This window comes from Oncorhynchus clarkii, unplaced genomic scaffold, assembly GCF_045791955.1.
Source record: "Oncorhynchus clarkii lewisi isolate Uvic-CL-2024 unplaced genomic scaffold, UVic_Ocla_1.0 unplaced_contig_4840_pilon_pilon, whole genome shotgun sequence".
In the NCBI taxonomy this organism is placed as follows: domain Eukaryota; kingdom Metazoa; phylum Chordata; class Actinopteri; order Salmoniformes; family Salmonidae; genus Oncorhynchus; species Oncorhynchus clarkii.
Window position 1 is genome coordinate 51835 of NW_027260872.1, and position 13166 is coordinate 65000.

The window sequence follows — 13166 nt, forward strand, 5'->3', positions numbered from 1 at the left end:
GGAAATGAACGTAAGAAGAAGGAGGGACCACACAAGTAACAGAGTATCGGTACATTACACACACACCACCACTACAACCCAAAGGGCAGAAACTGGTCCAATCAACTTTCCTTCCACGTCATTTCAACCAACAAATTCCAAGTGATGATGTTGAATCAACGTGGAAAACTGATTGGATTTGCATAAAGTCATCAACGTAACAGAATGTTACATCTTGTAACCTGAATCCAATGACATGGTGACATCTTTGTTGATTTCAAGTTGAATTCACATTAGTTGACAACTCAACCAAGTGTAAATCAGAACTAGACGTTGAACTGACGTCTGAGTCCAGTGTGAAGTTGTTAAAGTTTTACTGATGAATCCATCGGAGGACTGTGTGGCACAACACGTATGCATCATAAAGTCTGGTTGTATCTCTTGTGATTTTTAGGCCTAGCTTAGGACCCTATTTAGACTTGAGATAAGTTGACTTGACATGGGCTTAAGTCCAAAAATGCAGACCCATGTTAAGTCTACTAACTCAAGTCTGAATCGGGCCCCTAGTCATGTATCTATATGTATGTTCTCAAGGCCTGACTATTGACGACCCAGTGATATATTTGCTGGTCTGGCTACTGCAAACTGCCATGTCATCTCCACAGCGTGGCTGACTCACATACCTGAGACATGAGTCCTGCTCCGAACAGAGCAGAGGGGAGTTCTGTTTCTGTCCATTTATTTGGTTCCCATGGAGACAGACACAGAACAAGATGCCTGAAAAAGGACTGGAGAGAGAGAGAGTGTGGTTTTTGAAAAGACTTCTCCACCCAAAGACCACACAAACAGAGCCCAGTACACTGATTAATGTAAATAAATCAAACGAACAGATGGGCCCCTGACAGCGCATCACACTTCAATACAGCATTACCCTGCTCAGAAACTACAAAGTGCATCGATGATTTCCAGGTATATTCAGCCCAAACCTCCCTGACATAGATGTGGCTGTGAATAAATGTAATGAGATCTATCATAAAGCAGAGCCACAAAAGCTAATGGCTGCAGTAGAAAAAGCAGTGCTAATTGGAAACCTCAAAAAGAGAAATGGTTTAAGGATATATATTTTTTTGATCTTCATCAAATAGAAAACATCACAAATCACAGGATAGAGACGTAGGGCAACAATATTGTGACACAGTGAAAGAATATACAAACAAAGCCTAAGATGGAAGCATTTTGAGAACAATCTGAAAGCGATCGAAGACTCCATTGATGGACCCCAGTTCTGGGAGAAATGGAATGGTCTAAATGGACAACAGAGGAATGTTCTGGAAAACAGAGGAACATTTGAAAAGATCACTTTGAAAGTATCTATGAAACATTACCATCAGAGGAATTTACTTTAAACCACCAAAACATGCGAGAAAAACAAAGCTCTATTGAAAACAACCAGAAGCCAATTGACTACCAAATTACACACGCCGAACTTTCAACAACAAAAAGCATGTAGCCCTGATAGCATCAGGAATGAAATGCTTAAACACAGTACTCCTGAGTTGCAGGATGCCTTATTCAAACTATTCAACCTGGGTTTGGAGAGTGGCTGCTTGCCTGATACTTGGAACCAGGAGCTCATAACCCCTATATATAAAACAGGTGACAAATTAGACCCTAATAACTATAGGAGAATATGTGTCACCAGTAACATGTGGAGACTGTTATACAGACCGAGTGCGTCAAACGACTCTTAAGGATTAAGTCCAACCCTGTTCAACGTCTACATCAACGAACTACCAGTGTCGTTGGGCCGATCTGCAGCCCCTGGACTCAGATTCCTGCTCTACGCAGATGACCTTGTCTTACTGTCACCAACAGGGCAAGGTTTACAGGAACAACTTAACATTATTCGGGAATACAGCAACAACTGGGCAATCAATATGAACTTTCAGAAAACCAAAGTTGTGATTTTCCTGAAAAATACCAGGAATCAGAACAGAAGAAACTCCTTCACCATGGTTGAACATGCCCAACGGTACAACTACCTGGGACTAACAATCAGAGCAGAAGAAACTCCTTCACCATGGTTGAACATGTCCAATGGTACAACTACCTGGGACTAACAATCAGAGCCTCTGGTGGATTTGGTCTGGCAGTGAAAACACTAAAAGAAAAAGCCTGCAAAGCATTTTATCACAAATGATTATTCCTATCCAAATCTGGTGCTAAATAGTCAACAGTGTAATTTGACCAATTGTACTCTATGGAAGAGATGTTTGGGGTCCAACCTGTAATTACCATTATAAGCATTGAGAGACAACCCCAATAGAAAATCTGCATTAAGAATTCTGCAGAATTATCTAAATATCCAAAAGAAAGTTCTACATAATGCATGCAGAGCAAAACTCGGAAGATTCCCTTTAATTGTAAAGGGCACTCAAATGTTGTCACCATTTGAAATTAAGCCCCAAAACATTCTTACAATTCAAAGCACTGGACACCCAAGAAGAGCCGAACCCTGAAAAGAGTCCCCTATGTCAGCTGTTTAAAACACTAAACAACTCTAATATACAAACACACAGGGATATCAATCAGATTGTTCCAGAAATGAAAACCTTCTTATTGACAAATTTGAAAAATTCAACAAAAACTCAGAATAAACTAAATTGCTATTTGGGGCCTCAAAAGAGAATCCACATTGGCAGAGATACAAAACAGAGACAGATCCTGACCAAATACAGGCTCAGCGACCACCAAAAGGTAGACACAAAAAGACATGGCTACCCAAAGAGATAATGTATTTACTAATGACATAAAGCTGGGAAATATTTAACTGTAGTTCATTATCCTCATTGCATTTTCCTGTACTATACTGTATTTACTGAAATGCTGGACCACTATACTGCTTTGGCAATGTCTACAAATTGTATTTCATGACAATTAAGCAATCAGAGAGAGAGAAAGGCAGAGGGAGAGAGAGGAAGAGAGAGAGCAAAAGAGGGAGAGTGAGGGAGGGAGAGTGAGGGAGAGTGAGGGAGGGAGAGAGAGAGAGTGAGGGAGAGAGAGTGAGTGAGGGAGAGTGATGGAGGGAGGGAGAGTGAGAGAGAGAGTGAGAGAAGGAGGGAGAGAGAGAAAGGGAGAGAGAGGGAGGGAGAGAGAGAAAGGGAGAGAGAGAGGGAGGGAGAGAGAGTGAGAGAGAGTGAGGGAGAGAGAGGGAGGGAGAGAGAGAAAGGGAGAGAGAGGGAGGGAGACAGAGAGACCTTTGAGTCTGTTTACTGTTTTTTGTTGACATTTTTTTGTTTCTTCTCACTTTTGTTGATCTATTCCACTTGCTTCAGCAATGTAAACATATGTTTCCCAAGCCAATAAAGCCCTATGAATTGAGAGACAAAGAGCGACACAGAGAGCGAGAGAGAGAGAAGTGGTGTGTGTGTGTTTTCTAATCCTTGTAGGCTAGTGCTGGTGGGTACTGCAGTCATTTACCAAGCTCCCCACAAAGCAAACAACCAGGACTTTAATGTATTCATTTATAGGATTTAAATTGTCTTATGTTGGTCATATTTTCCCATTGGCAAAAACTTCTTGACGATTAAGGATAAATACAATAACTTTTGTTCATTCCAGTAACCAACACAGCGTCATAAACCCATCATTTGGGGTTTGGAGTTATGCAGTGAAAGTGTGCTTGTGTGTGTGTGTGTGTGTGTGTGTGTGTGTGTGTGTGTGTGTGTGTGTGTGTATTCCTAGCTATAATTTCTGGGAATGGCCTTGCAACAAGCTGGCAACACACATCTGGCTGTTGTTCCTTAAATCCCCAGTCAGTAGGAAAGACTGACTAATGCCCTAATGCTTTTATTACTAGGATCATTAAGCACTGTGTGTAACATTCAACCAGTATTTACTGTATGCTTGAGGACCTGAGGTGAAGTAATGTCATACGTGTATGTACAGTGTATACATATATATATATATATATATTATATTCAGTGTATAAACACGTAAATGTGTTTGGTCCATATTGACTACTGTGAGGAGTTTAAAGGGGATTTAGTAACTGATGTAATACATGTGCAGTAAATGTGTTTGGTCCATATTGACTACTGTGGGGAGTTTAAAGGGGATTTAGTAACTGATGTAATAAATGTGTAGTATGTGTATGTAGTACTTGGTCTCACACAATGATGTATATGTCTATGGTGTCAAAAACCTAAAAGACAGAAGCCCTGTTTATACCTGCCGTTAACATGCGACCTTCATTCTGATCTTGACCTGATCTTGTCTGTTTACACTTATAAAATCTGATCACAATCAGATCCCAATGCTTCTTGTAATCGTGTGCACGATCTGAACACAGTCCACATGTTAGAACAAGGTATAAACCAGGCTAGGGAGTCACTGACCAAGATACGACCAATATATTTTTTTCAGATTCTCTTTTTATGTCATTTCATATCCAAAACATAAACACTTTTTTACAGAAAAAAAACATTAAAATAATAAGACAAAGGCTTTCCCAAACTGAAAAGTGAACGTAACAAAGCAAGTTGAAAATATTTCAAAAATGTCCGGTCCCTCATGCTACAGTATATAAATCTGTATAGGATTTCTTCTTCCAGTTTAGGTTCTAGTGAACAGATATATGAGCGTATGGCTCTTGGTTTCTGTTGGATGATTGAAGAAAGACAGTAAAACAAGGAGAGAAAGAAGACAGGCAGTAGAAAATAAGATGGTTGATGGAGAACAGGGATGAATACCTGGGCTGGATTCAAATATTGAATCTCCTTTTTTTGCACACACACACACAAGTACACACACACGTACACACACACGTACACACACACACACACACACACACACACACACACACACACACACACACACACACACACACACACACACACACACACACACACACACACACACGTACACACACATACACACACAGAGAAACTGTTTTCTATCTACCAAGCCACAAACTGGTGTAGTGAGATTGTAGAGTATGTCCCAGAAATAGGCACATGTTCCTTAAGGTAAGTGTTAAAACAACAACAACAACAACAATAACAACAACAGAGAGAGACAGAGAGACAGGCAGAGAGAGAGAGACAGAGAGATAGGTAGAGAGAGAGACAGGTAGAAAGAGAGAGACAGGCAGAGAGAGAGACAGGCAGAGAGAGAGAGACAGACAGGCAGAGAGACAGGCAGAGAGAGAGACAGACAGGCAGAGAGAGAGAGACAGGCAGGCAGAGAGAGAGAGACAGGCAGAGAGAGAGACAGACAGGCAGAGAGAGAGACAGACAGGCAGAGAGAGAGAGACAGAGACAGGCAGAGAGAGAGATAGACAGGCAGAGAGAGACAGGCAGAGAGAGACAGACAGGCAGAGAGAGAGACAGACAGGCAGAGAGAGAGACAGACAGGCAGAGAGAGAGACAGGCAGAGAGGGAGACAGACAGGCAGAGAGAGAGAGACAGGCAGAGCGAGAGACAGAGAGGGATCAAGAAAAGAAAAGAACATCAACAAAAATTAGAGAAAGAAAACAGAAAAAGAAATTGAATGGTGACACATTTGTACTTCCCATTCTCCAAGACAGGAAACAAAGATAAATATATCAGAACGGCGCGATTTTCATTCCGTATGAACTTTTCATAGTCTAGTTGGCTGCAGGCAAGCAAAACAGGCCTGAAAACACGGCCAAGAACCTTGTTGACCGAGACAAAGGGAGGGGTGAAGGAAACAAAGAGAGAGAGAAAAAAGAAAAGGAAAGAGAACGAGAGAAAGAAAATAGAATAAAGAGAAAAGGAGAGAAGAGACAGAGAGAGAGAGAGAGAGAGAGAGAGAGAGAGAGAGAGAGAGAATAACAGAGTGAGAGAGAGAGAGAGAGAGAGAGAGAGAGAGAGAGAGAGAATAACAGAGTCAGAGAGAGAGAGAATAACAGAGTCAGAGAGAGAGAGAGAGAGAGAATAACAGAGTCAGAGAGAGAGAGAATAACAGAGTCAGAGAGAGAGAGAGAGAGAGAGAGAGAGAGAGAGAGAGAGATAATAACAGAGTCAGTGAGAGAGAGAGAGAGAGAGAGAGAGAGAGAGAGACAGCGAGAGAGAGAGAGAGAGAGAGAGAGAGAGAGAATAACAGAGTCAGAGAGAGAGAGAGAGAGAGAGAGAGAGAGAGAGAGAGAGAGAGAGAGAGAGAGAGAGAATAACAGAGTCAGAGAGAGAGAGAGAGAGAGAGAGAGAGAGAGAGAGACAGAGAGAGAGAGAGAGAGAGAGAGAGAGAATAACAGAGTCAGAGAGAGAGAGCCAGAGAGAGAGAGAGAGAGAGAGAGAATAACAGAGTCAGAGAGAGAGAGCCAGAGAGAGAGAGAGAGAGAGAGAATAACAGAGTCAGAGAGAGAGAGAGAGAGAGAATAACAGAGTCAGAGAGAGAGAGCCAGAGAGAGAGAGAGAGAGAAGCAGATAGAGACAAAAACAGACAAAGAAAGAGAAAAATAGAAAGAGAGAGAATAAAACAATAAAAAGATACTGGGGATCTCATTGGTTAACTGCGGCCATATCTTCAAAACGCCACAGTCAGTAGCAAGTCAAGGAAATGACTGGTTTCCACTCCTTCGACACATATAGTAAATTGCTCTCGAAGTCTTTGAACTCTGGTGCTTTTTTCGGCATGTGTGTGTGCCACTTTAATGGCTCAGGGTTTGCGGTGACAGAGCTTGGAGGACAGTTTTGGAGCTTGAGCGTTCAAAAAGAGACTAGGTTTGTGTCCCAAATGGCATCCTATTCTCTAAAGTACACTACTTCTGACCAGGGCCTAGGACTCTGTTCATAAGTAGTGTGCTATGTAGAGAATAGGGTATCATTTGGGACAAGGATTGGTGTTTCTGGAGCTAACCATGTCCTTATGTAGCTTTGGCAGGCTATTGTAGTTGGCAGACAGTTTTAGACAGTAAAGAAGAAGAGTGTGGGAGTTTAGAGTTCAGAGTCTGTGCTGTTTCTGATACTTCTTATTCACATTTACTTGGTGAACAATTTCTACATGATGAAAATGTGAAGCGTTTTGGGGTAAATTGAATCTAAATTCAGTAAATTCAGGTGAATTGGAATGACCTATTTAACAAAGGAAAACTCATCTTTAAAAGTAAACGAACCCTTTCAATTCTAAACTTTCTGAATTGAAATGAAATGGACCCCAACCCTTTGCTGCGTCGAGGGAACAGCACAATTCAATACAGCATCAACATTTCTGACGACCACAAGACAGGAGAAACAGCATGACAGCAACAGAGAAATCCATGATAAAACAATACATACAAAACACATTACAAAAACATCATATGAAACCCGCTCGACAACAACAGCCTTCAAATAGCGTCCATCACAGCTACTGACCACGCCGCTAAGGACAGAGGCTTCGTCCCAAGTGACACCCTATTCCCTGTATAGTGCACTACTTTTGACCAGAGCACTAGTCTTTTCTAGTTTTTTTCCCCTACTAGCACTGACTTGACCGATAGCTTCTTTATTGAGGAAAAACGTAGTCATTACGACTGTGATATGTGGTTGTCCCACCTAGTTAAGATGAACGCACCAACTGTAAGGGGGGGGGGGGGGGGGTAGCAGGATGAAGGGAAATCTGACTGGTGGTAATGTCGTCTAAAACCGTATTCTATCCGTGGTACCATCTCTACAGAATCAGCATTTCACCCTGTTGCAGAGAGATTCTCTTCTCTTCAGGGCAAGTTATCCCAGGGGGCAGGTGGGGAGGGGTGCCTCGTTCATTTCCGGAAGTGCTGAACAGTCTACAGAGCACACACACACCTGTGTCTCTATCTCTACCTCTGCACCCCACCTCTACTCCTCCCAACCTTGACTCTGTGCCTTCCCCATACCTCCACAAGCCCTGCTCTCCCAATCTCCTGATCCAGCAAAAGGATTGCAAACTCATTCAATGCAGCTCTTTTCAAAACATCCACATTTCAAAAATAAAAGCATCATTATTATTACAGCATATCATGTCAATGCAAGAAGGCACTTCCGTTTTCAGTCCGATTATAAGACCCTTTTTGGCATGGCGATTGCACTTTAGGTTTAAATACTTGTTACATTTCTATCAACTTGAACTCTGCTGGATGAGCTAAAACACCCCCCCTTTCACTGCCTCATAATGGTAGAGTCCTCCCATCCACTTAGAGATAACGGGGCGTAGCGTTACCCTCTACAGGGGTAGTTACTTCTGTTCCATTCCATAGCTCTGAATGTCATTGAGTACATTGAGTCTCATTGAGAAATATTAAGAAATCCATGAAGACAACAGACTGAGTTTCTAGAAATACGATGGCTTCAAGGATGCCACATTATTATTCGATGGACAGTGCCCCTGTCCCTTCATGAGGGGGGCCTCATATTCTAAACCACCATTTTGTGGAAGGGGATGTGACGATCCGCCATTTTGTGGCTGGGTCGGGATGGAGGTGTGACAGGGGGTGATATCCTCTCCCTTGTGGGGTAGGGTGCCCCCGTTCCCCACGCCGTTCTCCAGACAAGCCTTAAGGCCCTCCAGTTCCATTGGTCCCATCTCACCCCCTTCCAGCGCCATGTGAGCCCGTCTCCTTCGGAGGAAAAGAACCAGGATGGCCACCACCGCCACCCCCGTGACCAGGGCGAGAGCAGCCAAGGCTGGGATGAGGGTGTAGGTGAGCTGGCTCTGATCATCCACCTGGGGCTCCAAGGACGAAGCTTGGGGACCTCCCTCGGTACGAGCCTCCATACAAGACCCTCCCTCGGTAGGGCTACCTCCACCGCCTCCACCCCCGTTCACCCTCTCTGCCAGGGGGCTGGCGCACACCGAGTAGGTACAGTTGGGCCGGAGCCCTCGGAGGGTGTATTCTGGGTACGAGGCGGGGACGCTGAGGGACATGGGGCGCCGGTCGGGCCCTGAGAGGTTCCGGTAGGTCAGCTTAATCCCGCGAATGTGCGGCCTCGTCTCGAGGAAACGGTGCAGGTCGAGGAGGATGGACGTGGAGGTCACCTGACGGGAACTGATGTCATTGGGATCAGAGGTTACAATGGGGGCGACCATGGATGCCATAACCTCGGGGGCGGAGGTTTGGAGAGGTGGCTGGTTGTGTTTAGACGACTCCAGGTTCTCGCAGTACAAGCCCATAGTTCCGCGGGGACAGAGACATCCAAGCTGTCCCAGAGGATCGAAGCGGCACGTACCCCCATTGAGGCAGATGTTCGGCGGGCAGATGTGGCCCTCATCCCTGAAAGCGGTAGTCGGAGAAGCTGGAGGAGGGGGACGACTCTCAATGTCTGTCTCCGTTGAGGATGGTTCATCACTAGGGAATGGCGGAGGTGGGGGGATGGCGTTGGTATGTGTGTTTCCAGGGGATGTAGTCGGAATGGGGGGTGCGGAAGTACTCCCCTCCCCTAGGGCATTCGTCATGACAGTGGTCGTAGGTGGACAGCCGAAATCTTGATGGTCCAGCGCCGCCAGCACCTTCAAATCAAATCAAACTTTATTTGTATCCCATTTCATACAAGCCAGCAACTAAATGTGTTTCACAGGAAAATAAATCAAATATATTTAGTATTAGAATTAGAAAATATTAAGACAATACCTTTCCAGCATTCACTGGTGGGAAGTGGCACCTTGTCTCCTCTGTGCGTCCCAGATCCACATTCTTCTCTTTCAGCCAGCCAGGGAACCAGGCCAGAGGACAGAGACAGTTGAAGGGATTCTCGGCCGCCGTGAGGTGCCCCAGCCTGGGGAAGAGCTGGAAGAAACCCTGGGGCAAGCCCTGGAGGTTCAGCCCACTGAGATCCAGCTCCTGGAGACCCACCAGACTCTGGAAAAGAAGAAGAAAAAGAAGAATACTTTATTGTCCAATGTTCACAAATGATCCCAACCCCACTAAAAAACATACACACGCAGGCAGTTTGGATAGGTTGGACCAGAGGCTTGACATAGTAAATCCCATGGAGCAGCTTCAGGGACTAAGCCATGTGTTATTGACCCATCACTTACAGGAATATTTAACACATTTTTAAGAAAATGTATTTACCTGGAAGTCCTCGTTCCGGAGCTCCCCAATGGGGTTGGCAGCCAGGCTGAGCTTGATAAGCCCCCGGGTGGCCTTCAATGCTTCAGGCATCCCCTCCAGCTGGTTCTGGGACACATCAAGGTCATGGAGGTTCCCCAGGGAGGCCATCAGATCTGAGTCCAGGGTGGTGAGCCCCAACGCAGCCACTTTGAGCGACTCGAGGTGGGGGGTCTGGAGGTCTTGGGGACCCAGCGTCGGGAGAGAGTTGAAGCTGAGATCAAGGAGGAGAAGGCTGGGGAGACGGAGCATTGGGAGACCGGTCAACTGGTTCCCCTGGAGCTTCAGTTCCAGAAGATCCTCCAGAACTTCGAAGGCCTCCGATTGGATGCTCTTGATGAGGTTGCCGTGGAGATACAGCCTCTCGAGTTGCACCAATCCGGAGAAGCTATCCTTGGCGATGTGGGTAATGTAGTTTGCGGACAAATCGAGATTCCTCAGTGAAGATAGCGTTTCAAAGACCCCATCCGGGACCTCCGTGAGTTTATTCTGGGACAGGTCCAGCATCTCCAGTTCCCCCAGGCCTAAAGAAGAAGAAGACGAAGATTGCTTTATATTCCAATGCATACGGATTTACAATGGAAAAACTTGTGTTCTACTTCATTCCAAACCCTCGAAAGACACACATACAGAGGTTGGAAAGGTTTGAGTAGAGGGTAGCAGTTCAGGGGTCAAGGGCACAACAGCAGGAAATGGCATCCAGGACACTGATCCAGCAACACTCCATTTGCCGGCCCACTCCTGAACAAATATTTTCCTGTCACACATGGGATTAGAACTGGAAACCTTCCAGTTGCTGTTCCACTCCTCTAACCTCGACGCTTCCTACCTGTGAAGTCATCCTGGGCTAAAGTGTTGATGCCGTTCTGGAAGACGTAGAGATGTTTCACAGAGGAAGGGAGGCCGCGGGGGACGACGGTGGAACGACGCTGGATGCAGAAGATGGAACCCTGGGCCTGACAAGAGCAATCCTCTGGACAGTCACTGGAGAGGACAGAGGAAGAGGAGGAGAGGAGGAGGAGGAGGGGGAGGAAGGGCGCCATAGTGGTGGAGTCCTTGTGTAATCTGAAACACAAAGAAAAAGAGAGATGTTAGTGTTGGTTGGTTGAGACTTTTCTGGGAAGGAAAATTGATCATATTTTCAGAGTAACGAATCAGCAGCGGTCAAAAACCTGGATAAGATAAAATCATTCATTTCTGAGAATAATTTCCACACGTCCAAGTCTATTGGCTGTTTAATGCGGTCAGTCGGATTATTCTTATCCTTACATTTCAGTATGCACGCACAAACACACAATCCAAGCCATCAAAAAACCTCCCCTTCCCAATCCACCACAGGAAAGAAATCCCCCATTGTTGACTTCCCTCATGACTTCAGAGAACACAACAAGTAGAGTCAAACACAGTAACACAGAAACAGACCCCAGTCTCCCTCCCTATTCCCCTCAACCAGAGCATACAACCATGACCCCATAGAGACTGCAACATCACTATGATGAAACCCTGCCCAGTCACACACACAGCCCCTTCATAGTGGCTACATTCACTGTCTGCTTGGTGAGCACACACACAGTGGGCCTGAGTGAGGTCCTGTCTTGGCCCACCCACAGTCACTCCGTCCTGGGGTGATTGAGAAGCACGTCTAGCCTCTCCCCAGTGTTTATGGCATTGGTGTGTGTGTGTGTGTGTGTGTGTGTGTGTGTGTGTGTGTGTGTGTGTGTGTGTGTGTTTGTGTGTGTGTGTGTGTTTATGGCAGTGTCTCCAGCCCATGAAAACCGCCCTGGCTTTAAACGACTGGACACCCACGAAAACACGGCTACTGCATACAAACACAAACTATGGCTTTGTGGGAGTGTATTGGAGTGTGTATCACGCACACAGACACACACACGGATGTATGCATACACTCCAAACCTGCAGACACAGACACACACACACACAGAGACACACACACACACATCCACACTTCTTCATACAAAGTTATGGACACATACACGGCTACTTCATACAAACACATGCTTTCTCAAAATGTACTCGCTCACACACGTTTGCCCACACACCCCTAGCCAGACACACGGTCACCATAAACACAGACCGTACTATGTTGGCTATACGAGGGGGGGGGGGGGGGGGGGGGGGGGGGGGGGGGCAAAAGAGACAGACTAATTAACAGAGAGAGAGAGAGAGAGAGAGAGAGAGAGAGAGAGAGAGAGAGAGAGAGAGAGAGAGAGAGAGAGAGAGAGAGGGAGAGAGAGAGAGAGAGAGTGAGACAGTGAGAGAGTGAGAAACATAATGACATTTGAAATGTCTCTATTCCTTTGGAACTTCTGTGAGTGTAATGTTTACTGTTACATTTTTATTGTTTATTTCACTTGCTTTGGCAATGTTAACATATGTTTCCCATGACAATAAAGCCCCTTAAATTGAATTGAAATTGCATTGAGAGAGAGAGAGAGAGAGAGAGTGAGAGAGAGAGAGAGAGAGAGAGAGAGGGAGAGAGAGAGGGATACACCCTAAGCATCAGCTACAGTTACATAGATGTATTGACAGTGTATGGACATATTAAAGCCTTCCCACATCCCTTCCAGACCTTTAGGAGGTATATAGCTTGTAATAATGACCTCTGACACATAGAGATCTGGGATTAGCTGTGTGTGTTTTAATAATAAAGCAGGTTGAGCTGTGTAATCTATCATGTTCTGGGTGGGTGGTGAGATGGGAGTAGGTGACTAAAGCCTCTGATCTAGGATCAGCTTACTTTCCACGAGTCTTGACCATAACCATTAGGGGGAAATGGAAATTTGACCTAAGATCAGTGTCTAAGAGACGACTCGATTTTACAGTGATCTCACTCTGTAGGCCTATATATAGTAAAACCTCATGGGGCTCGTAGGCCTAGGGCTGTCCAGTGAGATGCCTGAGGGGAAAAGGAGGGTGCATGAAATGGGGTTTGAGGTGGTTCAATTTAAAATGTGTGTGTGTGTGTGTGTGTGTGTGTGTGCCAGAAGCTAGCAGTTAGCTGTAGCAACAGTCTCAACGGGACGATATACTCTGTGATTTACCTCAGTGGAGAAGATAAACCGCAATGTCACTGACCTCT

At 45.3% G+C, this 13166-nt stretch overlaps 1 protein-coding gene across 1 annotated transcript in view; it reads right to left on the reverse strand.

Annotated features, from left to right (window-relative positions):
* Window positions 1–6339: 6339 nt before the first annotated feature.
* LOC139402030 (vasorin-like) overlaps window positions 6340–13166 on the reverse strand; it is a 40630-nt gene continuing 33803 nt past the window's right edge. The window contains exons 2-5 of the mRNA XM_071146081.1: window positions 10896–11131; window positions 10031–10590; window positions 9587–9814; window positions 6340–9465 (exon numbers count right to left, since the gene is read on the reverse strand). Coding sequence (XP_071002182.1) covers window positions 8290–9465; window positions 9587–9814; window positions 10031–10590; window positions 10896–11109 — 2178 coding nt within the window. The 5' untranslated portion in view covers window positions 11110–11131 and the 3' untranslated portion in view covers window positions 6340–8289. The remainder of the gene's footprint in view (window positions 9466–9586; window positions 9815–10030; window positions 10591–10895; window positions 11132–13166) is intronic.